General features: G+C 52.4%; 7 protein-coding genes across 7 annotated transcripts; 2 read left to right on the top strand and 5 right to left on the bottom strand.

Moving 5' to 3' along the window:
* Nucleotides 1-5001: 5001 nt before the first annotated feature.
* NECHADRAFT_79258 (uncharacterized protein) lies at nt 5002-6075 on the top strand (the record flags this gene model as incomplete). The annotated part of the gene is made up of 3 exons (XM_003052215.1): nt 5002-5216; nt 5428-5487; nt 5574-6075. The coding sequence occupies 3 exons, from the start codon at nt 5002-5004 to the stop codon at nt 6073-6075; spliced, it is 777 nt and encodes a 258-aa protein (XP_003052261.1).
* Nucleotides 6076-9375: 3300 nt separating this feature from the next.
* Nucleotides 9376-13540, bottom strand: NECHADRAFT_39061 (uncharacterized protein; the record flags this gene model as incomplete). The annotated part of the gene is made up of 3 exons (XM_003051763.1): nt 9376-9556; nt 9606-10273; nt 10322-13540. 3 exons carry the CDS (start codon nt 13538-13540, stop codon nt 9376-9378), a joined length of 4068 nt encoding a protein of 1355 aa, XP_003051809.1.
* A 1958-nt stretch (nt 13541-15498) lies between these two features.
* On the bottom strand, nt 15499-16521 carry NECHADRAFT_38604 (uncharacterized protein; the record flags this gene model as incomplete). Its single annotated transcript, XM_003051762.1, has 1 exon — nt 15499-16521. One exon carries the CDS (start codon nt 16519-16521, stop codon nt 15499-15501), a length of 1023 nt encoding a protein of 340 aa, XP_003051808.1.
* Nucleotides 16522-18930: 2409 nt separating this feature from the next.
* NECHADRAFT_92852 (uncharacterized protein) lies at nt 18931-19374 on the top strand (the record flags this gene model as incomplete). The annotated part of the gene is made up of 3 exons (XM_003052214.1): nt 18931-18947; nt 18997-19270; nt 19333-19374. 3 exons carry the CDS (start codon nt 18931-18933, stop codon nt 19372-19374), a joined length of 333 nt encoding a protein of 110 aa, XP_003052260.1.
* A 154-nt stretch (nt 19375-19528) lies between these two features.
* Nucleotides 19529-21335, bottom strand: NECHADRAFT_68548 (uncharacterized protein). The gene is made up of 3 exons (XM_003051761.1): nt 20604-21335; nt 20020-20552; nt 19529-19956 (listed from the first exon to the last, which is right to left on the bottom strand). Exons 1-3 carry the CDS (start codon nt 21086-21088, stop codon nt 19643-19645), a joined length of 1332 nt encoding a protein of 443 aa, XP_003051807.1. The 5' UTR covers nt 21089-21335; the 3' UTR covers nt 19529-19642.
* A 1543-nt stretch (nt 21336-22878) lies between these two features.
* Nucleotides 22879-24502, bottom strand: NECHADRAFT_22444 (uncharacterized protein; the record flags this gene model as incomplete). The annotated part of the gene is made up of 2 exons (XM_003051760.1): nt 22879-23508; nt 23555-24502. Coding segments are annotated over 2 exons (1578 nt in total), but the record flags the coding sequence as incomplete, so codon positions are not given.
* Nucleotides 24503-25095: 593 nt separating this feature from the next.
* On the bottom strand, nt 25096-26109 carry NECHADRAFT_38362 (uncharacterized protein; the record flags this gene model as incomplete). Its single annotated transcript, XM_003051759.1, has 1 exon — nt 25096-26109. One exon carries the CDS (start codon nt 26107-26109, stop codon nt 25096-25098), a length of 1014 nt encoding a protein of 337 aa, XP_003051805.1.
* Nucleotides 26110-27594: the final 1485 nt, after the last annotated feature.

Here is a 27594-nt window from a genome sequence, read left to right as displayed (position 1 = left end):
AGCAGTGTTTCAGACACATCACAAACTGGACAAAAGTCCGCCTTTTGATAGTCATGACAGTTGCAGTCGTCCTTTGCTTTTCTCATCTCATCAGGCCATTCCTGTCATCTGCCCCAGATTTGGACGCGAGCCAACCGAATCAGACTGGACGGACGGAAATAACTGCTGCGAAAACGCCAACCCAGGGGGAGTTGATGGAACCCCAGACACAGAAGCAAAGAGTAGGTGTGGGTGCAGGGCATTGGGGATGGGAACCCCCACGCTGGCTTCTCCCACGCGCGCCCGCGACGACCCTGATGCCCTTCTATCCTTTGGCTGGCTCTGGCCCTGACCTTGGATGATTGTCGTCAGGGTGCAGCCGCAGCTCATTGATGATGTGAATTTCACAAGCGGGGGAACGAATCAGACATGCCCGTTGGACCGAGGATAAAAAAGAACAACAAACACAAGCGAGTCGTCCGTCGGTGGCACTTGACTCAGCTGAATCGTTGGCTTCACTTCCCTGAAGTCCAAGTCGTATCGTCGTCGGCCCGGCGGTCGATGGCGTCTCATCAAGCTTGGCTTTTCTGGGGCCGAAAGCTGTTGGCGCTTTCAATGGACGGAGAGGATCCAATGTTTCCCTTTTCCCTTCCCCGCTTCCAATGTCAACTTGGATCCATCGCCGGGGAGGTTTTGCTTGGACCGGCCCCGCAAGCCAATTCAACCGCTTGCCTATGCCCATGCCATGTCGAGTCGGCAATGTTGAACGGAAGTCAGGGGGAACTGCCTACAAGGTTTCCACCGTATCCGATGGAGGATTGAAGATACCGACTAGAGATAGAGAGACCCTTGCTTGAGAGGGAAGAGAGAAAAGGAACCGAACCCCACCTTGGGTCCTGGACGGGAGTGATACCGTAACTACAAAGTAGCGGAGTACGGATAGTTGTCATGAGAAGGACAATGGGCTTGGAGAGGGCACACCCCATATGTGCGGTGATGTAATGTCCAGAGTCAGTCGGCAGTCGCTCGCTGCGGCCGTGACCGGACACGCGGTGCTTCGATCGTCCCGGAGGTACGCACGTCGTCCGCGTAACTACACTTGCCAGCTAGGTACATTATTGTAGGCATGTTGGTGGGAATTTGTTGATGGTGGAGATTTTGGTGATGGAGGCTTGAAAGCTGTGGGTTTGGCTGGACATTGCATCCAGGAAAATTCATGCACTGGAGCACGGGCTCCTCTGGGTTCACCCACATGGGCTCAAGGATTGATGGATCTTGGGAGTAACCTCGTACGCAATCTACATATCATGTAATCACCATCTTGTCTTGTCCTATCCTTCACCTCCATTCATTCCAAGCAAATAAACCCACATGGATGGATCATCGTCAACAAAGCGGGAAAAAATTCCCCGCCCCATCCGTCCCTCCCATGTGGTGCCCATGCGGCTACGGGTGAATCAGTTGCCCACGGGGCTGGTTTGATAGGATAGGCCCCGTACGACCTCTCTCTCTTTGTTTCCTTTCTTCTTCCTCGGACTTTTTCTTCCCTCCCTTCGCGTGCACCACCAACTGGATATCAAGGTCTGGGTCTGCAAACGATGATGCACATCATAGTAACACGCTTGTCAACCACACCCTTTTTATCCCGAGTTAGCGGCCTTTGCTTCCCGCACACACACACAAGCAGGCACACACACACACAGGAACAAGATTGTGACGGCCCGCAGACAAGAAGCTTTCGGGAGAAACATTGGAAGAGAACTTGGAGCCTGACCGAGTGAAAGAGACGGTGTGCAAAGAATGAATCCATTGAAAAACGATGCGCACCCCTGGTTTGCCATAAACTGACTTTTGTTGCGTAATGGCGTCGCAAAGACGCAAGAGTAAGCCAGCAACACGCACCGCAAGACGGCGAAACGTGCTCGGCGGGGTGGATGAGACGACCACCGCTGGTTGGCAGGAAGGTACCTACCCAAGGTACATGGTAGACTTCCATTCCCAGGGCCGCTAAAACGCCAGGGCAGGTGCTTCTCAGTGACTTCCATACAGCGGCCCCTCCTTCCTTCTTCCCTGTGCCTGGCTGCGGCTGCCAGCAAGCAGCAGCAGCAGGTCCCCCCCAGGCAGGCGCGCCCCGGTGGAGAAAACCAGGCGTCCCCCCCCAGCCCAGTTGCCCAGTGCCTCCCTCTCGGGTGGGCCACGGGCGGCAGATGGAGGGGCCCCTACCTTGATTGCTAGTCGCTGGAGCTAGGCACTCTGTAGGCAGGCGCGATGGTGGCTGCTCCTGCATCGTCACCAAAGAGGCATTGCGACAGAGCACCGCGTCCCATCGTCACCTGCCCACCCTTTACCCAACACCGTGGATGAATGATGACGGACCAAACCACCACTATCAAATCAATTTGGGCGGGCAAACCCTTGAGGCCATCTCTTTCCCGGTCTTGGGAGCTCCATCCTCCGGGGCGAACCCACACACAAGTTTCCCTGGACCCTTGGAAGATCATCAACAGAGATGCACACCCCCTCCTACAATGTACTGAAGCTTCAATCCCACACCCCCGATGGCCGGTGGATGCGTCCCTGACATTCGTCCGTTCCGTGATCCATCCATATCCTCTAGCTCCGATCGGGATGAGCGGAGAGGAACATGCACGAGCTGCTGCTCGCTGGCTGCGGTCGCTGCTGATACGCGGCTGCACGGCGCAGCTAGAGTCCTAGGGATCATGCTCTTGCTCTCGTCGGAGCTTGCGCAAGTCGCAGTACGGTGCGGTACGGTGCTCCTTCACAGACATGATGATGACGAGATACGTCTCTGAGATTCCCCTCCAAACACCATCGTGTCCGAGCGACGCTATCATGTGCCGTAGCTGAGCTAGGGACGCCAGGTATCCCAAAGGTCCCCTTGTTGCTCAAGTTCGCATCGACGTGTACCTGGTTCGCACGTCTGATAATGCAACCCTGGTGCCGCACGCGTATCAGGATGGATCGCTACCTATCTATCACGGTTGCGAGTGCCAGGTCAAAGATACAAAAGAGACCCCCATTCCCCAGACCCCGTCCAGGTTCAAGGTGGTTGGTCTGTGGTCAAGCTGCCTACTCCATCCTCACCTCTTCAACCTTGATATCATCCGTCCTCTTCCCACTCACTCTTGGGCTGAGCACTGTTGCTATTGCATCGTTTCGAAAGAACCAGTTACCATTCATTATATACAATCTCAGCCTGCTGCTGCCTTCTCTCGTTGATGGCTCAGGAATCAGCCTGTTGATAGCGTGACGACGTCTGCGGACATCGTATCAGTCAGCTTGAGACACCCTCACCCTCACAATCGACGCCCTTGACATACGCACGCGTCTACCGACACACTGGCCAGCCGCTCACGCTCAAGCACAAGGCCTCACGCTTCCGTTTCTGCATCCCAACTGACACATCCTCTCCACACCACGCCACTGTAGAGCAACGAATCCCCAGCGGGATCCCAATCCACCAAAAAAAAAGGGTCACAAGAAGTCTCCGACTTTTCGACAAGCCCATAATTGCAGGTTTCCCGCCTGTTGTTGGGACCAGTCCTTGCCGCGACCCTGCAAGTCCCCTTGTCAGAGGACTGGCACCCTGAGAGGATCCTCGGCCCAACCCTGTCCCAGCTTCTCGCGCAATCCGATAGTCGCAGCTCGCAGTGTCGATTGCGGCGGGTCATTGGCTGACTTGTTGCGGGCGTCCCATCTCCGCTTTCGGCTCCTCGCTCACTCAATCAATCACGACAACCTGTCGAGCGAGTCACCATCCCAGGTGACTGACAGGTGCCCCAGCTTGATACTTAAGACTCGCGTGCCCCGACTTCGCCTGCCTTGAGTCTGGTTGCATTGAATCATCCAGAACGACGATTGCGTACCGCCATCACCATCACCATCATCGAAGGCATACAATAGAGACAATTCCTCTTCCCTCTCTCCCTCGCTACAGCACCATCGAACCTTGTCGTCCTGTCTCCACGCTCCCCCAGCGAAACCAACAACACCAACCAGCGCTAACAAGAGCGCCCCTTTCGACTACCACCCGGCCCCGTCGCCTAAATTTCGACTTACACGACACTTGGACGTTCGGCCTCTTTTGGTCCCTGGCATTGTCCTTGCAACTCGACGCTTGAACAGTCTATACCGCTTCTTACGGCGGCCGAATCAGACATAGCTTGAGCCTCGTCTCCACGTTTGCGCATCTCTATTCTCGCCTGCGGTGCCTTTACGGTGACGCAACGTCGAGTCTGTCTCTCGTGAAGTGGATTCATTGTGAAGGAATTTTTCACTCATCGAGATTCGGGAGTTTAAAAAAGATCACCCACCGGGGCTTCCCCAAGTCGTTATTGAGCCTAAAACAACCCGTGCGACGATCCCGTCTCTTACTCGCCCATCTGGGATATCTCGCCGAACAAATCTTGCCCTACGTTTATTACTAAAAATTTCTGTCCGACTATCATATCTCTGTTCTGAGGATCAATCAGTCCAACGTCTTTCTACCCGTCCGTCTACCCGTCCGTCTCGATCCGCAATCGTTCTCGGGGAATTTGTTGTCCTGTCGTCCCTGCACGCGGCCCCGAACACAATTTGCCACCCCGAGTTACCCTGGCATCACACAATTCTGGAATTGATCCAGACACGGACAAGGACAAGAAAATTTTTTTGCAACCATCTCTTTGTTCCCCCCGTGCCCCCTTCTTTGATCAAATCAGGGAGAAAGGGGAAATCTGCAGCCTAGTGTCCGTCCACGATAAGGCCCCCCCCGCAGTCGAACCATCTATTACTGGAGAGGCGGCTTCCCACCCGACCCCAGCGGCTCCAATTGCCCTAAAATTTGGTACCGTCCACTGGTTTACAGGCGGTACCAGGCCAAGTCTAAGTACCTTGTCGACCCTTCTCGTCGGCTATCCTTCACCGGGCCTCATATCATATCACCCTTCCCCCCCTCTCGATTGAGGTGTCGTCCTCTATCAGTCTCTCTTTTTCCCTCTTCAACACCTTTTCACACACACAATGCATCACAGCCGGAAAAAGTCTGGTCACGGCCTCCCCAACACATCATCAACAGACGTGCGAAAGACTGTCACAGCGACCGACCCTTCAAAGTATAAGCGGCCCGTCATGACTCGGCGACACACTCCGCAGAAACTCGGCCGAAGCCAGCGCGAACGTGAACGAGAGCGTATAGAGTCTTGGGAGGATGAGAGGGAGAGCTTCCCGCAGTTCTGGTACGTCTCACGTCATCTCATCTCTTTGATTTCGACTTTCCGGATCGGGTTCATCCTCTGAGGGTTCCTTGCTTTTTGCCCTGGCAGTCGCAATGCCGTCATGCTCAGGAACCAAGCACAGCCCCTGGCGTCAGAGAGAAGCCGAACCGGAGGGCGACGGAATTCGTTCTAGAAACCCCTCCAATGAGTGAGTTTGCTGACGATACGATAGCATGACGTGCGAAAAGCAATTCATCCCTCGTGATGACATGTTCCTGTACTGCTCCGACAGGTATGTTACGAACCCACTCAGCGGTGGACCTCGATCCCCCCGTGAGTCCCGGACGATGCTAATTATGGCTGCTACAGTTGTCGAAGGGTTGATCAGACTTCGACGTCACAACCGGCCTCGTCGGTCCGCCATTACGCGTCGGCCAACTACCCATTCTACACGGCGGGCAACCCCGAGCCCAAGGACATCATCCCGCGGGCATCGCCCTCGCGACCCAGCTCGATGCTGCTGAGCTCCCCACCGGCGACCCCAGGGGCCGGAGCTTCGGCTTACCAACACACTTCGGCCATTTCGGCGCTCCGGTCCCTCAATGTCCGGCCGCCTAGCCCTCCGTCCCCGACGGGCAGCTCGACCAACCTGTGGCCTTTTAGTCGCAGCGCAGCGACCAGCCCGCACAGCTCGTACGGGCGACCTTCTGCGGCGTACTTTTCTTCAACGTACGACGGTGGCTACTACGGCGCTGGCAGCGGCGCATACACCTACGATGTGACTTCGGCGGGAATGGACCGGCCTCTGCCTTCACGTCACCCCGGCACCTACTCTCGACCCAAGAGCATCGAGCTTGTGACACCCATGGTCGGCAGATGAGATGGACGCGAACCATGTCTCAACGTATGGCATCTTGAGCCGTCAGTCGGGGCCTGTCATCCGCATCCATGGCAGCCTGCGTGAACGCCGTGAGGCTGGCAGCAGGCTGGCTGGTGTGGTAGCACAGGCTGAGCTGAATGGCGGGAGAGTGCCTGCGGGGGGGGGGGGGGCTAGGCCTGTTGGTGAGCGTGTCACAACCGCGGCGCCGGGCATACATGCGACGGGGATTGGGTGAGGCGGTCGGGGCAGGATTGATCACGATTGCAGGCCCTTTTGCGGGGTTTGCAAGTCGGGGGTTACTACTGCACTGAGCTGCACTGCACTGCACTGCATTCAAGTACAGGTACAGGTACCAGCAGGGGTTCAGCCAAGGCCCTTGACCTTCTGTCTTGTCTTTCTTTGCTCGCCTTGTCCAATCTGGGAGGGAGCGAGACATGGCGCTGCCAGTTCCCGGTTCCTAGTTTTGTCGAGTTCCCACTTGGCACTGGAGGAAGCACAGCACGCGGTGCTCGAAGTGGGCTTGTTTTTTTATTCCTCATTTTTCTTTCGTTCCTTTTTGTGTGTTTCGGTTGGGTTTTTTGGTGGTTCATGTTGTACCTTGGGAGGGGCTCTCTTGCTGACGGGACACTTCCCCGGCGCTCAAAAGTGTTTTTTTATTTTTTTTATTATCGTTTCTTTTTTATCTCGCATCATCAGCATTCCACCATGATCATGTTGGAACGGAGTTGGCCGGCACTTTTGTCATTTTTTTTTTCTTTCTCTCTTTCTATTATTATTCTTTTTTCTTTTCTTTTCTTGTCTGCCTGCCTTTCGGGGACCATCGGTAATTTCGTTTGGCGATCCCCCGCTTCTGGCTCTGCAGGTCTTGTCTGTCCGTCTGCCTGTCCCCTGGCTACACACACATCCCGTCACACAGACTCTGCCGCCCCTGGTCTGGTCTGGTTTGGCTCTTGCAGCCGGACAGAACAGGCCAGGCCAGGCTACAGGGTCATGCCTCCCTGGACACTGCCGCGAGCTAGTGTGGGAGTCGACGGTGGTCTTTCCCCAGGCTTCTTGTTCTTCCCCTGAACTACGGATACCACCTCGCCTACGTGCTTGGGCGGCATTCATGGGCACAGGCATGCATGGATGGGCAGTCGACTGTACTGCATGGCACGACACGGCATGATGTTTTTTATTAGAATTAGCATGAGCATAGCATTAGCATCTGGTGGGCGGTTACCTCGGCGGTTGTATAATTTGTCGGACTCTTTGCATTTACTTACTTCTCTGTCTGCACTACGGAGTACTTTGTTACAACTCTACTCGGCTCGTCTGGTCTGGTTGGCATGGATCATCAAATCGCACCCCTCATCCTCCTTCTCTTTCTCTGGTGGTCATTTCCTGTCTCATCACACACACACACACACACACACCAACCAACGAGAACGAGTCATCTGTCTTGTCTTGATTGGGCTTTCTTCTCTGGGAGGCATTCACTGATCGTCTTTTCTGGTGGCGACTCAGCAGCAACAACATATTTCAAGCATTTTCTATCATTGACGAAAGGCATCTATATATTATGCCGACGTTCTTATGGGTTACGCATTATTGATTTATACGCATGGGAGGTTTCTTTGAGCGCATTTACACATATATACCATGCAAACATACAAACAAGATATACCTAGAAGCATTAGCATAACATAACATCCATAGCATTCATGATACACGGATAATTCATCATCAACGACTATTACCTCATTCTCTCACTCATCTCTTGCTCTCGCTTGTTGTTAATCAGCCAGCCACCCTCCATCACCGTCGCCGACCCCATGTTTTTTTTTTTCTTTCTCTCTCCCACCCCCGGATTTTCCCCAGATTTTCAACAAACCCTTTCCGCATTCCGCATTCCCGCCCCCCATGCCCGCTACTTTTTACCCCGGACTCTTTGTTGCTAGTCCACAGGGGGGATGACGGAAATGTGCAGGCGAGAAACATTTTGTAAGAATACCTTGTCAGACAAGCAAAAAGGATTAGTTCCTTGCGTTGTGGCGGCATGCACCTCGAGGGCGCGGACGCGGGGGAGGCGTCATGTGAACAAGCACGAGGCGTTTCCGGGGGGTTCGAGGGGGAAATAGGGGGGGAGAAGGGCCTGGTGATCTAAATGGGGGTTAGGTTTTGAGAGCTGAACAAGAAGGAAAAGATTATGTAGTTGTTCGCGTGATTTGGAGACCATGTATGTTGTACTTGCATTTGCATTTGCGTGGGGGGGATGTGAGCATCATTCATCATGTCGGTGATCATCTCAACAAGTTTTTTTTCTTGTTTGTCTGGTGATACCGAGTATCTGGATCAAAGATCAACTGCCTTTGTCGATCCTACGTCTTCACCGACACATCCATCTTGTGAAGGCGCGCCATGGTCAAGATCCTCATGACGGCAGTTGTTCCTTGGAATCAAACCCAAGTTCTAGGGATTGGTTACCCAAATGTCTCAGATCTCCTTGTTTTTTTTTTTGGGTCCGTGTGTGAGAGAGATCTGCTTGCGTTAGTTTTACACCAAGGCCTTTTCGTCTAGGCTGGTTCATGCTTGGGAAGCTTTTCTCTCTCACCGAGGCCGATCTTGTCGAAGTACTTGGTTAGCTTCTTTTCTCCGTTGTCGGCCTGTCTCTGCCATCTTGACTCTTGATTTACCCCAAAGGCACATTGTCAAATAGTACGGTCCATCCTCGTCATGGCTAGAAACACCATGTGTCTCTTCTCTACTAACTGGTAATCTACCTGATTCAGCCGACACCACATGGCAAATACGCAAATATCGTAAACTTCTATATAAAGCAAGGTTCGTCAACAGTCAATATTAACATTCCCCATCATGAAACAACACCCATGTTACACAATACACAAGCAACACAATACATGACAATTCCCAATTTCATACGGCATGAGCCTATACACTCCATCATCGCTTGATCTAGTCAACAGTATAATATCTCCTCAGGAGACAAACCATGAGAATTCAGTCTGCCAGTAAACAAAAAACCAAAAGCGTGGCATTTGATACAAAGCAGAAACAAAAACCACCACATCCCAAGCAGCTTCAAACCAAGCAGCATCCAACTCCCCGAGTAATAATAATAGTAAAAAAAAGTATCCCAATGGATTTGTTTTGTATTTCATCATGCGCGCAATAATCACCGAGTCTCAAAAAGCGAACCCCATCCCCCTCCCAGAAACATCCGCGCCAGAAGATTTAACTCCTTTGATACACATTTCACACACCAGCTTTGCCTCTCCCATCCAGCGCTGGGGCTAGCGTCTACCTCCCGGATGGCCTTGAGCTGGCCATTTCTCCGTATCGTCCACGATGCTTTGTCGTGTCGTATGCCTGGAGCACACGCGTTTGACTCTCGTCTGCCTGCGAAAAGGCGTATCCGCGCTGCTTGCGCATGCGCTGTACTTGTCGCACCTTGCGAATAGCTTTTTGGAACTGTTCCATTCTATAAAGTGTTAGCATCCATATACCAAAGACGAATACGTCTAACATACCTTGGTCGATAATCTTGAATGTTGTACTTTTGAATCTCCTGGATGTGATGATATGTCTGCGGCTTGTACATGCGCTTCGCATATTTCCACACAAAGTCTCGCAGCAGACACATGACAGCGAGGTTGACTGTCTGAAGCCAGAAGACGGGGTTGGCAAAGAGCTTGGGCACAACACCGTGGTACTCTTTCGAGACACCAGCCATGGGCGCCACGATACCGTACACGGCGATGAAGAGGTACCAGAACGCCATGCTACCGGGGATGGCAATGACATGGTACTTTGTCCAGTTGCTCGTCACCAGAGCTGCCTTGCCGAGGACGGTGAGCAGGACAGCCCCGTACAGGGCCGTACCCCAAACCCAGTGCCCAGCAATCGTTCCGTCATCGAGGATGAGGTCGCCATACCAGAAGAGCTCACCCCAGATATAGAGCACGATCGAGTGGTAGATGGCGTTGCCGATCCACTGCGAGAACACCTTGAACTTGAAAAAGTAGTTCTGCTGGCCCATGCCATACAACTGGGGATATCGATCCAGGAGACGCGCCGAGATGAACTGGTCTAGGATACCGAGCACAAGAGGTGGTAGGACGGTGTAGAAGACGTTGTAGAAGGACAGCGTCCAAGATTCGTAAATAACCTGACCGGAAAAGACGTTTTGGAATGTGTACTGCACAAGAGGTTAGCTATGCTCTCCTTCACTCTCATCTTGACTTACCCAGAACTGTGTCATATACAAGGTAATGTTCTTGTAGAACGAGAACAGAATCGTCTTACTGACACGCTGATAACTCCAAGCACCGTGAACCAGAAGAAGCTTTCGAAGATACCTGAACTGAGCAATGGCCACATCGGCACTTCGCGCAGCTTGGAGACCTTCCTCACCACTGATACCAATGCCAATATGGGCAGCCTGAATCATCGAGACGTCGTTTGCTCCGTCGCCGATAGCGAGGAGAATCGACTCCTTCTGATACTTCTTGACCAGCTTGACAACCAGCGCCTTCTGAAGGGGAGACACACGGCAGCAAATGACGGCCTTGCACATGACGGCAAGATCCAAGAAGAGCTTCTCCAAGTCCTTTTCAAGCGCATACGTGAGAGATTTTCCATCAATGATCAGGGCCAGGGTTTCCGTCTCGATTGTGCCGTCTCCTTGTGTCCGGATGGCGTCCATCTTCTTTTGGATATTGTCTCGCGTGGCGGCTGCCGACTCTTCGTTCACGATCAGGAGCATCATGTCCTCGCTGAGAAGCTTGCAACTCATACCGATGTTGATGGCGGTTTCTTGTCGATCTCCCGTCAAAACCCAGACCTTGATGTTGGCCTGCTGAAGCGTATGAATAGTCTCAGGGACACCGTCTTGGAGTCGGTCCTCGATAGCGGTTGCGCCAAGCAGGAAAAAGTCCTTCTCGATAATCTCAGAAGCCTTGTCCACCTCATCAGCACGGTTTCCTCCAACCGTCATCTGAGCCGTGTCATAAATCTTGATCCACTCCTGGAACTCCTGTTCCGGCACCTCTCGCATAGCCAAGCACAGAGTTCGCAGACCTTCCGATGCATACTCCTCGAGATGTCGGAGAGTCACCTCGACATGGGGATTTTGATCGTTGAGACGTTCCAGAATAACCGTGTCAGCACCCTTGCAGTAGCATCGGATCTTGCCATCGGGACATCGATAGATGGTCGACATTCGCTTTCGAGTAGAGTTGAATTCGCAAACAGCAAGAAGTTCATACTCGGATTCCTGACCATTAGCCTCAATCAGAACAGACTTGGGCTTTCGAGCAGTGAACTTGTAGCCAAGCTCCACAGCACCAGCAACAAGAGCACCTTCATCCGGAGAAGCAGCCTGGTATTTGATCTTGCCCTTCTCGTCCATCTCAGGAATGACGGTATGGCAGGTTGCGAGCAGAGACAAGAAGTGATCAATGGCAGGCGCCGACTCGTGTCCGTCCTTGAGATTGGACTTGAGAGCCTTGTAGTCGAAAAGTCCAACTTCGACACCGTCTATCGTGGTTGGGCGGCGATCCTCGGGCACGTCGTCGGCGTATTGAATACCGGCGATTGAGCACTGCTTAAACTCCATCTGGTTGCAAGTAAGGGTTCCCGTCTTGTCCGAAAAGACATATTCAACCATTCCAAGCTCTTCCACTAAACTTGAGGTTCGACAGGTCGCAGGTGTGTCCGTCTTGTCGTAGTACATGTCCAGATCGTCGTTGATGAGAATTCCGTGCCAGTACTTGACCAGCTCCACAGTAACGAAGAGCGAGATGGGAACCAGAGCCGAGAACAGGACCCAGTATGTGACCATGTCCTTGAAGAACGTCTTGACGACATCTGCAGCGGTGCTTGTTGAGTCCAGATAGAGATATGAGAGCGCATCGCCATCCACCTTTCGCTGAACCAAGTCTCCCACGGTACTCACGATACTCAGCACCAGCAGAATACCAACCAGCAACAGGACCAGCCAGTTGAGCTTCCTCTCAACCTTTGTGCGCTTGATAGGAGCGGCCGTGGCGTTTCGCATAAGCTTCGTCTCATGACCGGTAAAGACAACGACACCGTGAACCCAGGGTGTGTTTCGCAGTGTAGCGCCTCTCAGAAGTAGTTGTTCCGGGTTAAGAGCAAACTCCTTCTCTCCGCCGCCAGCCTGCATCGTCAAGGTAGCCTCGTACGTGTACAGACTGCTGTTGGGCTGCTCCGACTTGATTCTGCCGCCCAGCCTACTGAGCTCGCTCGGCGAAACCATGGTCGAGGTCTCTGGAAGGGCCTGCTTGATCTTGAGATTAGTCTCACCGTCGAGGTTGGCCGTCTCGATGTAACAGAGTCCTTCGGGTTCTGAACTGGCGAGAAGAACCAGATCAGCCGGGAAAGGCTCCTCCGATTCCACTCTGATAATATCTCCAACAGCAACATTGATCCATTTCGTCTCCTGGAAGGTCGAGCCACGGAGAACCTGCGCCTTGGACGTGTTGAGGGCATTGTCGGCTTGTTTTCTCCGGTAATCCTCCACCAATTCCTTTCCGGCAGAGATGATGAGCACCACGATGAGGGGCGCAATGGTTGTGTACGGGTTTGTGGGCGACAGATTGGGAATCTGCTGAAGTGCGGCTGTGAACAAGAAGAAGATGTTTGCGAATTTTGAGAATTGTTCAAACAGGAACTTGGGGAGGAAGGTCGCGACGTTGTACTTTGCCGTCGAGATGTGGTTGTCGACGTACTTGTTGGCAACGTTGGCGGGCGGGTTGTTGAGGTAGATGAGTCGGGGACCCAGAGTCGAGGGGTCGGGCTTGGATCGCCCAAAGCCAAACTTGAAGTTGCCCATGTCGAAGCCCTTCTTCTGAGCTTGATGCTGCTGGGAGCTCCCACCAACAGAATCACCTCGCTCATGGCCCGGTTCTGTCAAAGGCAGATCCATCTCCGAGTATCCTTGGCCCATACCCAGCTTGTTCTTGACCCTCCCAAAGAAGCCTCCGCCTAAGCTCAAGACGCTGTTCCTATTCCGCGCCGTGTTCCTGCCCAGGCCCGGTGTGCTCTCGTCAGCTCTTGCGCTGCCCTGGTGGTAGTATGAATCTCCTTCGGCAGGATAATCGTCAAAATCATCAGCGTAGCGCTGGTAGTTACCCAGCTCCGACGTCTGGCTGTATTGCCGCGTCAAGTACGGGCTGTTGCCAGAGCCCGCCCCGGGCACATCCAAACCGCCAGCAGGCCTTGAAGCTGCATGCCGGTCCGCATCTCGAGCGCCGACAAAGTCATCGTAGGACACCGAGGTCCGTCCTTGGGGATCTTGGTTCTGTTCGTGAAATCGCATAAGGTCGTCATCATTGAGGGTGGAGCGCTGACCACCGTTGTAGACGGGTTGGTCATTGTCGAGGTCGAGCAGGAGGTTGTCGTTATTATTCGAGGAACCTCCTCCAGGCGGTCGCCCAGCCATGGCGGCGGACAATTCAGGGTCAGACTATCGGTTCGCGAAAGCGACGGTCGGCATGCGGAATCGTCGGGACGGTTTATTCGCGATGGGATAATCGATTCGGTAGGAGGAGAAGGAGAGAAAGGATGTTCGTTACGTCGGTTGGCGGATGCAGTGGTGTCGCTGCGCTGCGCTGGCTGTGAAGGATGGAGGTCGGGCAGTGCGGAAGGATGCCAAGCAACAAAGCTGACGGCAGTCGATGGATGGGATGGATCAAAGCAACGAATGGAGGCGCCCCTGTCGCGGTGTCTGTGGTTTGCTTGCTCTCAGTGGGCGGATGTCAGGTCAGGGTACAGTAGGTCCCGTCAGCAGTAGTCGGACACACTGAGCACACTTTGCACAGGTCCAGTCTAGCTGCGACTCTTTGCGATGGATGTGATGTGATGGATGCGGATGATGTTGTTGGCTTGCACTACCCACAGCACAAGCACAAAGCACAGCCTCCTTTTACCAGGCGCAAGCTTTGGGGCGAAGACGGATTCTGGAGGCCGTGCAGCGGCGGCGGGTGGGACGTCGACTGAGGCTCAAGGGACTTGGTGTGGCCAGCTTGCAGGTGGTGATTGGCCCAAAAGACGCCAGGAGAGCTCTGGAAGCTGGGATGTTTCAGTGCAAGCGTAGCGAAGCAGACAGTAACAAAAAAGTTTTTGGAACACTTGGTTTGCATCAACAATCTTCAAAGCTTGCTGAAAAGGGAAATTGATCAGAAAATAGGAGGACAGAAATTTTCACAATGCAACACGAGCGGGATTAGGTGTCGTCGCCCGTGGGATGGGGATTGAATTGGTGAATGAGAGTTTCGGATCCTGGGGGGGCTGGCGCGGTCAGATTTGCAGGCGGGTTGTCCTGTCACTGTCCAGAGGGTACAGGCCGTCGTCGCAGGTTTCACAGTGCTAGAATAATGGAATGGAGGGCCCTGGAGGGGACTCAGGGATAGGACGGTACGAGGTGGATAATGGATAGGAGCAAAAAGAGGAGGATCAACAGCAGCAATTCCACTTCAACTGCAAGGATCTGGCCAATTCCACCCCGCGCAGCAGTTGGTCCTCTTTGTTTCCATTCAATCATCCACACATCCATCCACTGAAAGGGGGCTTGAGCGGTGGTGGAAGGCTGAGCATCTCGTCGTTCGTATGAAATGTGTTGCTATTCGTGGCCCATACAGGGTCGTCAGCATTGGTTAAAGCCCGCCACGCAAGAAAACGCCAGGGGACGTAATTGCGGAGGGGGGATGGAAGAGGGTCCCAGCATTTTCAATCGAATGTATCGATCGTTTCCTCATCGGATCCACCCGAGGTACCCTGTCACGCAATTTTACTTGGTGACGCTACCTTCGTTTAACTGTCAGTCAGGGCCAAAAGTACCTCCTTCGATGGAGAAGGACCAGAAACGCCCCAAACCCCTGGGAGAGACGTCGTCACCTCGCAACGTACTACCTCGATCCATCCATTGCCAATGTCACGGTACGTTTATCTGGTGGCCTCTTATGGACAGGCAGAAGTTTCTATTGCTTTTTCAACATGGCCAAGCTTTCTCTTCATCTTAGATCTCTGGTAAGCTCGCAAACCAACCATCTCAAAGTAAGCTCATGTCATGTACGATGGAGGTGAGTGGTTGGGATCGGGGTCCTGTCCATGTCAGCAATGGAGCAACGTGTTAGTCGAGCAAGCTTTGCTCTAAATCAGCCAAGAATTCCCTTGTCAGTATCTGATAACGTCAAAACAATACATTCATTATTCGAAACTCTTTCCGATACCTCAGCAGTCAGATAACTTTGCCGTATTCTAACTCGCATCCGGCATGCACCAAGCACACCACTTATTCCAATAACCTCCAATATTCACCTTCACTCCAAGCAAAAGAGCCATTGCTTGAAAAGTTGTCAATTATCATACATAAAGTCATATCTCTACAGCATCCCACGCTCACAGAGATGCCTTCAATGCCCCGTTAAGCACCCCATCCGCCCACTTGGCAATCTGCCCATTGACATCCTCGGCCGTCTGCCACAGCGCCCAGTGAGATGCCTTCACCTCTCCTCGAGTCAGGTTGTCAAAGTTCTTGTCCATGCCCAGAGACATGGCCGGCGGCAGGGCGTGATCCTCCGTCGCCGTGATGAACAGTGCCGGCATCGCAAACTTGTGCCCCACCTTGGCGATCTCGACCTCGTCTCCGTGGTTGAGCTCCCGCATCCGGTACCAGTTCAACGGGCCGCGCAGCTCGGGGCTCCCCCGTGCCGCATACTGCTCTACATAGTAGTCCTGCTCCTCCTCTGACAATAGCCTCGACCGCTCGAGGAGGGGGAGGTTGTCGAACAAAATACCATCCTTGGTGCTGAACCCCCACTCTCCGTTTGGCCCGCGGCCGCCGTACAAGCCGGTTAGGAACTGGCGCACCTTTTCCTTTCCTTGGATGCGGTCCTGGACGTCAGGGCCGGCAAACTGGAGTTGGTAGGTAAAGTTCAGCAGGTGGCCGCTGGCAATGATCTTGTCGAGCGGGATGAAAGTCTCGGATGGTTCGTGGTAAGGCGTGCAGACGCTGAAGACGCCCTTGATCAGCTCGGGATGCCACATGGCGATTCTCCAGACGAGCGCACCACCCCAGTCGTGGCCGCCGAGGATGATTTGTCCATCTCCAACAAATTTCTGGGACAGCTCCTTGATATCTGCCGCGAGGTTCTTATAGGTGTACTCCTTCAGAGACTCAGGCGCATCGGTTCCGCCATAACCCAGCATGTCAGGGACAACAACTCGGAAGCCCAAGGACATGAAGTAAGGAACCTGGTAACGCCATCCGAAGCCAAGGTCCGGGAAGCCGTGGATGAGAACTAGAGTTGCCACGGGAGTGTTCTCAGGCTCTCCGACGATGTACTTCCAAGTATTGCCCCGGATCTCTGCCGTCTCGGCCTTGACACGAGGGTCATTCGGCGCGAGCTTGTCAGGCGCCATGGCTGGATGTGTCGTTGGCTGAGTGTTTGCGAGATTGCGAGGTGTAGTTGTGTGGGTTGGTGAACTATGATGACGTCGTTAGTTGTGTTGAAAAAGGTAGTCCACGACGTTGGACTAAACAAAGATTCATAAACTGGATAATGCTTGGGGAGAAAGAAGTCTAGTCCCAGGCTCGGGGCCATCGTCTCTTTATAGATTCTGTCTGTCTATATGGACTCCATCCCTTACCTATGAGGCACCACTCGCAACCAGGATCCCCTTTCAAGAGCATCAATGCAACCAGGAAAACTCAAATAGAAACGGGTTCACTAATCACTCACCGCAAAAGGGCCGTTCAAAGAAACAATGCAAGCTCGCAAAGTCCACAAAGTTCCTCGGACATCGCGGACCTAGGTTCCTCTCCAAGACTCCAAAACCTGTAGGGTGGGGTGGTGTCCAAAGTACCGAGGCACGGCCGGACAAGACTTCCATATGGCGACGTCAGGCCCGGGCCCGGCGACGACTTTGCTGACCGTGTCACGTCGGTGAGACGTCGCTCGTTGAAACGTGCATTTTAGTTCCCGCTTGCTTGCATGACCATGGCCATGTGTATGGCGAAAGCGCCGCTGTCATGAGTACGGAGCCGCCGAGATCACCAATGAAAGATCAAGGAGAACTGAGCGCGGTATCGAGTCAAATTGGTATCTGATGTTGATGATAAATCCCAAAGTAGAAGCGCCCTCATGATGCCCACCTCCATAAACGTACGTCGTTCTCCGACATCAAAGATGCATGTCATGACACCAAGCTAGAACACCTTGTATCCCGCCAAATGACTGAAGAAGAATAGCAATAGAAATGGGGAATAACCCTGTGAAATCATGGCCAGTGAGATGATATAACAGCCCCTGATTAGTAAATCACCATGTCCTCTTCGGCCTCCTCCAATACATCCGCCGACTCATCATGATGATGGTGATGGTTGTTGTGATGATGATGCTCCTTGTCTGGAGCCCTCCCTGAATGTTCTGAGCCATTCGTACTCCTCGCCTTGTCAACTGAAGCTTCGCTCGCAGGTGCTGGAACAGGCGCTGTGACAGGAGAAGATGATCTCCTGTCTCGACCGTTGTCCCTTGCATGTCGTTCTTTCCTGGCTGCGAAGGCTTCTAGTTGCCGCGCTATTGTCGCCTTGGCTTCCCTGACTTGATTGTCTATCTCGTTTTCTTGCTCTTCTGTAAGCTTCCAAGGTAGATAATACTGATATCGTCAGCACTAGCAAACCGTCAATGCTTCGCTCAACTCACTATTCGCGGTTGTGCCGTTGTCCGCAGGTACCGGGCCGTCGCCAGCATCTTGGTGTGTTTGTTCCGCATCTGTATCCTGCGTCAGCGCTGTATCCAACCACATACTCGGCTTCTGCCTCTGACTTACCACCTGCTCGTCGAAAACAATCTGCTCAGCCATCCGAATCCCAGTGAGCCGTGCCCTATTCTCGTCGCGCGCCTTGTCATCTTCGACCTTCTGTTTCTGGAGCCTCTCCTGTTGCCGCCGTTCAATCTCCAGACGGCGCTTCTGTTGCGAACTGCCCGTCGTCTGACTCAGGGTGCTCAGGAGTCCCCCAAACAGTCGCTTTCCGCGCTTCTTTTCCTCTTGCGTCGCTAGCCTACGGCGATCAGCATCGATGGCTGCAGAGCTGCCGTGTGACTCTCGGCGAGTTTGTGAGGACCCTCTCCTTGGTCGCTCGTCTGTTGCTTCACGGAAATGGTCGTCATGTCTTATGCGCTTGGCGGAGCCTTCCTCCTCGTCCTTCGATGCTCTTCTCTTCAATGTTTCCTTCTCCGGAGTATCTTGACGGTCATGGACTGGCGCATCTGTGTTGGCATCGGCGTTGGGTTGTACATCGTCCAATGTACGAACTCTGCGATATAGTTAGCATTCTGTACCAGGCAGCGGGTCTCGAGTCCAACGTACTCAGCATCTGTGGCCATTCTCGATATGCTCACGTATTTGAGTAAATCGCATCATACAGGATCTCATCAACTGAAAACAGTATGGCGAGCTGTCAAATACAGCTCGAGGCACGGACGTTGAGGCGTAGATAAGGAGGATGGATGGTTGATGGATCTCTTGTCGAGGCTGAAGAAGGTGGGACTGACAATGAGCAAATGTCGAGGAATCTGGCGTCGAGAGTGGCACCAGCCACAAGCGCCCCGCCTCGGCCGCCTGGAGTGTGGCGTCTTGATTGGCCCTCGCATTCGAAACAGGCAGAAGACCGCGGCAAGGCTGAGAAATCTCCAGCGCTAAACTCACCTCTTCAACCTCCAGCTTTGCGACCTCTCCGTCTTTTTTGTCTCTGATTCACCACCACAAGTCTTCTCAAACAAAGAGGCCTGTCAAATTCTCGTGAAATTCATCGCGGCGCTCGTCACCATGTCTCGTCATCATCCGTAAGTTCAACTCGCTCCCTCCAACTCAACTCAACTGACCTTTCCTCAGCGATCTCGTCATGTGCCGCAAGCAGGCCGGCATCGCCATCGGCCGTCTCTGCGACAAGTGTGACGGCAAATGTCCCGTATGCGATTCTTACGTGCGGCCCACGACCCTTGTGCGCATCTGCGACGAGTGCAGCTTCGGCAACTACCAGAACAAGTGTGTCGTGTGCGGCGGTGAGGGTATCTCGGATGCCTTTTACTGCTTCGAGTGCACGCGGCTCGAGAAAGATCGCGACGGTTGCCCGAAGATTATAAACCTTGGAAGTTCCAGAACAGACGTGAGTAGAATGATAATTGAGTCATCATTAGGCTTCGGGTTACTGACTTGTGTGTCCTCTAGTTATTCTACCAAAAGAAAACGAATCGTACAACGCAATATTAACCAATCAGTGGCCTGGGTTGGGCCGTGGATTGCGGTGTTTTGTGGATAAATCAAGTCAAGCTTCTAGACATGGCATCACTGGGGTTATGGGCGTTATTACGGATGGAAAATGCGGTTTTTGGATCAAGTTAGCCAATTCATGTCTCTGAACTTTATGACAGGATACAGAATTTAGCTGTGATTATCATATCTGGTTTTGAAATACTAGGTCCCATACCAAAACTCCTTATAACGGCTGGACACTAAATAATACAACAGTAGAAAGCGGTCAGATATAGCTGACCTTTACTCCCATCCCAGCTGTCGCCTTGACCTTATTCCAAGAGGCCGCTAGTATCCTCTTGACCCGTTCACGAAGGCCAGCATGACCAAACATTAGAATGAAACCCATAATGAACGCCAACAATTTGAACACGAGCGAGGGGTTGGCGTTGAGCGTAGACCCCAGGTTCTCGATAACGGTGCGTAGCCGTGTGATAACCATAGACGCACGAGAGGTAAGGGTGGGCGGTTGAGAGATTGCCTTGCCATTCGGGACGGCCTTGCCGTTTGACCTCGCTGTCGCTGGTCGGGCTGGCTTGGCTGGTCTCGAGGACGCAGTTGATGGTGCTCTGGAATGTCGTGGCCGACTTGACCCGCTTTGACTTCGAGTTTCGTCGATTCCATAGTCAACTTCGCTCCCTTCGCGCTTCGCGCGCTCCTCCTCTATCCTCTTCCGCTCCTTCTCTTCATTCTCAGCACGTAGCCTCTTGGCTTCCTCGATTTCTTTCCGCAGCTCATCCTCCTGGCGTTGACGCTCCTCCTTCTCAAGCCTCTCATGCTCTTGTTGCTCCTCATGGAGACTTTGCAATGCCTGGAGGAACGCTTCGCGACGCTCTTCATCCAAGACGGGGCTAGCGCTGATAAACTCGCGGGCATAGTCCCATTCATTGTTTCGCAAGAGTACGTGTAATGTGTATAGCTCGAGAATCTTAACTCGGGCGTTGAGGTCTCTGGGGGTGTCGGCGCCGCTCGCTCCCTTGGCCGGAGATCGGTACCGATTGGACATTCGCGAACTCGGCGATTCGGCAAGCCGACCCGCGACGTCGAGGTCGGGGGTGTTTGTTGTGGCTAGATAAGCCTCTAGCTTGTGCTGGTTAAGGGTCTGGTCGCGAGCGTGTGCGAGTAGCAATGTCGCCCTGTCTCAGTTAGCCAAAGGCCTCAAACGGGCACATTCCAGCAAGACTTACAAGTTAATAACAACATCCGAATCGACGTCACCCTCAACGCCGTGGTAACCATTCTTGGCGACCTCGTCCCAGATCTCTCCTTCCCGAACCTTGGTGCACAAGGCTCTCCACTCCTGGTTTCCAAAGGCATCCTTACCCTCCTCGGGTTCCAACTCGATGATGGCATTGAGGATGGTCAGGTACAAGCTCCAGACCTTGACGCGCGTTGTCCTCGAGGCACGTGTGACTGGTGCAGGTTCGCCATCATCGATAGCTTCGGGTGGAGTTATGAGTGGGAGAAGAGTTGTTAGAGCTTCGGGAAGACGACGCGTGAGGAAGAGCGTTGAAGCTTGGCGGTAGGTTTTTGAGATTGCTGAGGGATGCCGGGATGATGTGGACGAGGTGATGGATGCCGTCAGGATATTGTTGTGGTGGGACAGACCGTGAGACGCGGATGACGACACGGAGGTCGGACTGTATGCGGTGTGGTGGCCGTTGACAGACATGATGATGGAGCTGAGCGATGAAGTAGATCAGACCAACAGCAGCAGCAACAGCGGAAGCAGCTAGAGAATCGACAAAGTGTACAGCCCGAGGCTGAACATCAACATGAACGGTGATGCCGATTGTTGACTTTGAAGGTACCGAGGTCGGGTGACGAGCTGAAGGGGGGCGGTCGGTACGAACGGAGACGGGGGACAGGAGAGAAACGGCGAGTGTGAGCAGATGGAGATCACCCCAGATTCATGGTTCAATTGAGCGACGACGGGATGATAAAAGGAAATACGGGGTCAAGAGGGAAAAGGGAAATTTGCATCGGCGCACGCGTCGGGGCCGAAGATGATTGAAAAGGACGGAGCCAAGTCACTTTTGAGCTGGCCGGCCCGTGACATGTGGTTTGCAGGAAGGAGCAGAAGCAGGCATGCGGCAGGAACAGCAGTAGCAGCAGCACAGCTCATCCAAGCCAAGATGGGAAGCTGAACCAACCAACCAAGCAAGAAGAAAAAAAGGAAGCCACTGCAGGTGGTGTCCGTCCCCAGTACAGTAGCGCAGGTGCCAGGCCCCCGTCTCTCTCGGCCTTCCAGGTGATTTTAGCCTCGGCACCTTTCGACAACACCTGTCGGGTTGGTCCGGGCGGGGGGCCGTGCTGAATTTCCAGCCGTCCACGTCTTCTCTTCAGTGAGAGTGAGGCGCTGAAGCCGACAACGGGGACGGAACCGTGGCCGATGTGGAGGCGGTCCATGGCTGTTGTGAGATACGGCATCTGGTCGGAAATCCATCATCTTCTATTCCGTATTGTATAGCACATTCACTCCTTCATCTCGAGGATATCTTCATACATTACATCCTCTTTGTTTACTCACCGTTCCAGTCATCATCCGCCAACCTCCTCTGTATCCATCTAAACTGCCTCGGCTCCAGTCCAAGGCTTCACCGATCATCCATCCCCCATCGCATGCCCGGTCCGTGAGGGGACTAGTCCGGAAACCTGGGGAATGCCTGTGAATAACACTCGTTGGTGCACCCGTTGCATCTTCATTTCCCGTCAGGTCCAATGACCTACATTCGCGTGCCATTATTCCAACGACCTTCCTCTGTTTTGCTTCTCCTCCGTTGTCTAAATCAGCCTGTCACAACACAAAACAAAACATGCGTGGTTGCCTTCTAGAGCGTCGGGACGAGACCGTGACCCATCCAATGCCTAGCCAAGCCTCTCAGGGAGCCGAGTCCATCAACACCGCTAGTTTGGCGCATCGTTGAGTTGCGGCTTCGGCGGACTTCTTCCCGGCAATTCGTCACGAGTTGCTCTCCGCGCTAACGCTTACTTCCTCAACAACAATAAAAACAACAATGCCTCTGATAAAAGATTTAAAAAGCAAAGGGAGGGGAACAAAAAGAAAGTAACACGTTCCTGAATGATGCCATTCTTATCCGAAACCCTTTGGTTCTCCGGCGGAGCGGGCCCGGAACTTGCGACTCCAAACTTCAATCTCACGACGAAAACATCAACATATTTCCTAATTAGGGCATTCGGGCACAACACACAGTTCCGAAGTGTAGATGTAGGTTTGAGCCGGCGCAAAAGTAATATCCAATCGGCTATTATTTCTAAACTCGCTGTAAACTGCCATGACATTTAGATGGCCAAGAATATGGTATCGCCTCTTCCAAACGCCTTATCCAGAATGAACCCCCCCCCCTATCCAGCTCAACTTCCATTGCCTATTCAGGAGTTGACAGCCGGTTATCGCTTCCGCGTTGATCTCCTCACTGGTGTCCTCTCTTGCATCTCCTCCTCCAACTCCTCGCGAGCCATAATGATGCTGTCTTCTCGCTCAACAATTGATTCCTCTGCCCCGTTTAGCTGTTCCTGTCGCATCCAGCCAGCTTCAACCGCAAAACGGACCACATCCGCTGCGCAACCAAAGCACGGCACGTGCTCATCAGCGTCTGGGTTTAGGTATTTCCACATCTCCCGTGTCTCCTTTTTGAACCGTGCAAGCTCCTTCTTATCGCCGGCGAAATGCTCTGTCAGGTACTCATAGAGGTATGCCAGCCAGAGCACGTTGGTATAAGGAGCATATGCATCCCAAGAGAGCGGGCCATCTATGCCCTTGGCGTATGGGGTATTGTGAGCTTCTGGTGGGAGACAGGTCCGGTCTGCGCGAAGTAGGAATGATCGCATTTGCCGATAGACTTTGCATTGCGGTGCGTGAGTGCTTGTGAAAATGCTGAGATCTTTTTCAAGATCGTAAGCCACAGGTTTCGCATCGTCGATGGAGAGGTCTTCTCCTCGTGATAAGCCGTAGTCTAGGATGGTGATGTCGAGGCCTGAGAAGCCAAAGAAGCCCTTGGATGGAGAGCCCATCTTCTTTGGCGGCTTGACTTGTTTGATGCATAAATTGCCCTCATGAAGGTCGCGATGCTGTTCTGGTTAGTGCTAAATCTCACCCATTTTCAAGGCGGCTCACCTCAAACATGACGAGATCCTCCGCTCTCGCTAGAGCAATGGCCTGCAGGAGAAAAATATCCCATAGCTGGCTCTCGGTAGTCAATTTCCAATCCTCGAGCGCCGTCCCAGCATCGCCCAGCTCAACAACCAGAAAACGCGTGTCGTCTAAGTACCGACTCGGCGAAGGATAGAATTGAGCCCTGTCCGGGTCTTGTCGTTTCATCTTCTTCTGGAATGATTGGTGTGTCTCAAGCAGCTCTCTTGTCGTTTTCCCTTGGATAACGTATCGTTCCTTGTATATCACAAATCCTGGAATATCGGCCAACCATTCCGAGATTTGAAGTTCACCCTGGATGTCCTCTTCAGAATGCGGCTCTTCGTCGACAAGACCGGAGCGCACTTGAGCCTTGGTCTGTGGCTTAATGGGTGAAGGTAGTCGTATGACCTTGATGATGCTTGTTCCTCGGTCATTTGTGACACGATAGACTTCGGCGTAAGATGCTTCGGCAATTTTGTCGATCTTGTCACCTGGTGGACAGACGTCATCCCAAGTCAGAATTCGGAGTGGTGGTTCTTCTGTGGTCTCCTCGGGGACTTCTATCGGAGCTTCTTGAACTTCTGAGGGCTCAGTTGGTGGCTCTTCTTCTTCGCCTTCTTTTGTTGTATCCAAGGGTGGCTCGTCGGCTAGTGGAGCATCTTCTTTGGGTTCCTCAAGTGGCTTGCCCTGTTCTGGAGGAGCAACCTCAACATCAGGCGTTTCGATAGGAGGTGGCTGCTTTTTTGTCCTCCGCGCTTTCGTAGTAGGACGCTTTTCCTTGTCGATTTTAATTGACGATATCTTCTCCGTCAATAAGGATATTGAGTCTTCCTCATGCTTCGGTTCTGGTTTCGTCCGTATTGGGCTCTGTGGCAGCTCAGCGAACAGACGCTCAGCCTTTGAGCGCTTCGATTGCTTGCCATATTTTCGTGTTGTAGTACTTCGCGACATTTTTACTTGTCCTGCAAAACCGTTCAGAGCTTTGGTTCTCTCTCAATGGCTCTTTGCGCATCATGAAAGTCATCTCGAATGAGGTCACGAGGCGTTGGCAGGGGAACGAGACCCACTAAGAGATACCTAACTACCTACCTACTAAGATACCTACTTAGTAGAGTCAGCTGAAGCTGACTCTAGTAGTCATCTCTGGTCTAGTCTTTCAGCCTCTTCGTGCCATATATTTAAATATCCCCGCCATTGTCTGCCAGTCGCTACCACGTTTCTGTTTTTCCCTCTCTTTTCGCCATGGCGGCTGGCATGCGTTGCGCTGGCATGCGTGGGAAGCGCTATGGTGGAGCGCTGGCGCTGGCGCGGGGTGGGTGCGCTACACTGGAGGTTACGCTGCAGGAGGGCGCCCAGGCATCTGCGCATACACTCTTAACAAGGTAATATTATATATAAGGGTATTAAGAGTGTTTATTTTAATAGTATATTTTCACGGAAGGATATAGCTTCTCGGTGAGTAATCCTATGCGCTCTTTGGAAGTTGATTGTTTATTATACTAATTATGTTGGCTTGTAGATGTTTACTGCCCTGACCTCTTGACCGAGAACTGATACCTATCGCCCCTGTCAAGAAAAACAACTTGATCCTGTAATCCAGCTTCTTCCACAGCTTTCTTAAAGTCGCTTAGAGGAGACATGAAAACGTCATAGTCATCGTAGTGAATGGGGATCGTGACTTCTGGCTCCATCATCTTGATCATCTCGACGCCCTGCTTCGCATCCATCGTAAGCATGACCAGAGGCGCTGACGGCCCAGGAATGGTTGTGCCTCCCAGGTGAATCAGCATGAGGTCTATTTGTCTGCCCTGAAGCCACTTGGGGATATCCTTCAGCTCGTCAACTAGGAGGGTGTCGCCAGAGATATAGATTCGATATCTTGACTCGTTTCCATGTCCCAGCTCCAGCATCCACCCGTTGGTCGGTGGAACGGCGTTGAGTAGATCATTCACGACGGCCAAGGGCCCAGGTGGAACATGTTTGCCAGGCATGCCGATGATCCTAATGACCGGGGCTTCTGAGCTAGCTTCCGCGTTGCTCGTCTTGAGCTCCATATAGTCAAAGAAGTCGAGGGCCTTGACGTTACGGAACGGATCGTCCTTCAAAGTCAAACACTTGTGTGCGTGGGGAGTGGTGATTATCAGGAAATCTCTGTTGAGAGACTCCTCCACCAGCTGATCAAAGTGATCGGCATGATAATGCGAGAGTAGGATCCCATCGAGGGAAGGCAGCTCACCAAGCTCAACGGCTGGATTAGTCTGCCGCTGCGCCGTGACACCAGGGTCAAGGTGGACGTGATCGCCGGCGTGGAGAAAGTTGGGGTCGGTGAGAATGCGGAAGTGATTCCATTCGATGATGGTAGTAGCTGTTCCGATGAAGTAGACGCTTGCATCTTGGTCGCCTTTGCTCCCCCGAGGGTGTTGCTTAGTCGTTCTGGCGAGGACTGGCTCGTTATCACCGATCCTTGGGTTATCCTTTAGCAAGGGCTGCCTCTTGGAAGGGGCTAGAGAGATTGATCCTTTGTTGATAATTTTCATTTTGAAACTATTCGAGCATTGTTTGACTTAAGTTTGCTGTTCTCGTGGGTGCTGGGGGCGAGAAAACAAAACCGAGTTGGATGACGTTTGCCTGGCGTACATCACAGTGTCAAGCAATTCGCACCCTTTCGAGCCTTTAACGATATGAATGCATTCGTCATAGATTGTTCTGTGATTATTATTAGATTAGGTCCTAAAAAAGTATAAATACTCTCAACCGTCTTTGATAAGAGCAGCCAAGTTAAGAGGCTTGCTTAAATCTACTTGGCAACTTCTGCTGTACTACCCTAGGCTTGGATGATACACGTCAAGTTTAGTATCAAGCCCTTACTTATAACCGTGTCCCCTGAACCTCAAGTTGTATACGGTTAGCTGGCTAATGAAGGAAAACTGTCCTTAATGTATTTGGGGTGTGTTTGTCATCCGAGACCTTGCTCCCGGCCTGCCTATGATGCATCTAGGAGTACAGAGTGTGACATATTAACTACTCATGACTATTCGTAGTAACATAGCATTTAGGTCGGAATACACCTCATGCTTCGGTAGTCGGCGACGCCTCTTTCTTCTCGTTCAGCGGCTTCTATCCCTAAACCGTTGCCCTATTCACATTAGTAAGAGTAACCATGCCAAGAAGCGATTGACTTACACTTTAGCGTAAGAATATATCGACTTATCCCGAAGGGCCTTGCGCGTCTTGGCTAAGGAAAACCTACACCTCGGAAACCTCCCTAGCTCGACGGCTGTGTTTGAGGCGTTCGCTTGCTCTTCCAGAATGCTTCTGCACAACGTTGAGTCTTTGGGACAGTAACAACTCAGTCTGATGACTCCATATGTTGATTGAGTTATACCAGACTATTCAATGGAGGTTGTATGGTTGCCACTAGTTACTTCCAGGACAATGAAATACACGCTGCCAACTCATCGTCTGAGTCTTTGATGAGGAAATGTGCAGTTACCTGAACATGGGCAAGCGAGGATCCTTGATAACGACATTTCCTTGACGCCTAGACGATACTGGATGGTCTTGAGGATGACTGAATGATAAGATGGGATTTGGAGTTCATAACATTGCTGACAACGCTCATAATGAAGATTACTCTGGATACCTGACTATTAAGAAATAAAATTTACTTTACATTTCTTCCCTAGTAAATCTCTACTACAGCGTATCGACACAGGGCAAGCCAGGCTTGTTCATGACGACGCAGCGTCAACGGCTTTGACCAACGGGCTCAGGGGTGGGATGGGACGAATGGCGTGACATTCAGATGGTTCACGTCTTTTGCTCCAATTGTTCCTTGCATGATCTAGAAGAACGTTGACTACCTCGCACAATTGTTACCCAGTCGGGGAGCATAGCCCTAGGAATATGCTACTCAAGGGGACAGTCAAATATAAAGTATTATAGGGTTACAATAGGATTCGAGACGTCTAATGTGACAATAACGTTTACCTAACTCCGACCAAGATGTAGAAAGGTGCATG

This window comes from Fusarium vanettenii (assembly GCF_000151355.1).
Source record: "Fusarium vanettenii 77-13-4 chromosome 4 genomic scaffold NECHAsca_3_chr4_2_0, whole genome shotgun sequence".
Lineage (NCBI taxonomy): Eukaryota > Fungi > Ascomycota > Sordariomycetes > Hypocreales > Nectriaceae > Fusarium > Fusarium vanettenii.
Note: the sequence above shows the minus strand (reverse complement) of the source record. Positions and strands in the feature narration are given on the sequence as shown.

Coding starts and splice junctions, on each gene's coding strand:
- NECHADRAFT_68548 (XM_003051761.1), bottom strand. CDS start 21,088: ATGTCTGTCAACGGCCACCACACCGCATACAGTCCGACCTCCGTGTCG. Junction 20,553..20,603: donor TCGGATGTTGTTATTAACTT/GTAAGTCTTGCT, acceptor TAACTGAGACAG/GGCGACATTGCTACTCGCAC. Junction 19,957..20,019: donor TGGAATCGACGAAACTCGAA/GTCAAAGCGGGT, acceptor CCTCGAGACCAG/CCAAGCCAGCCCGACCAGCG.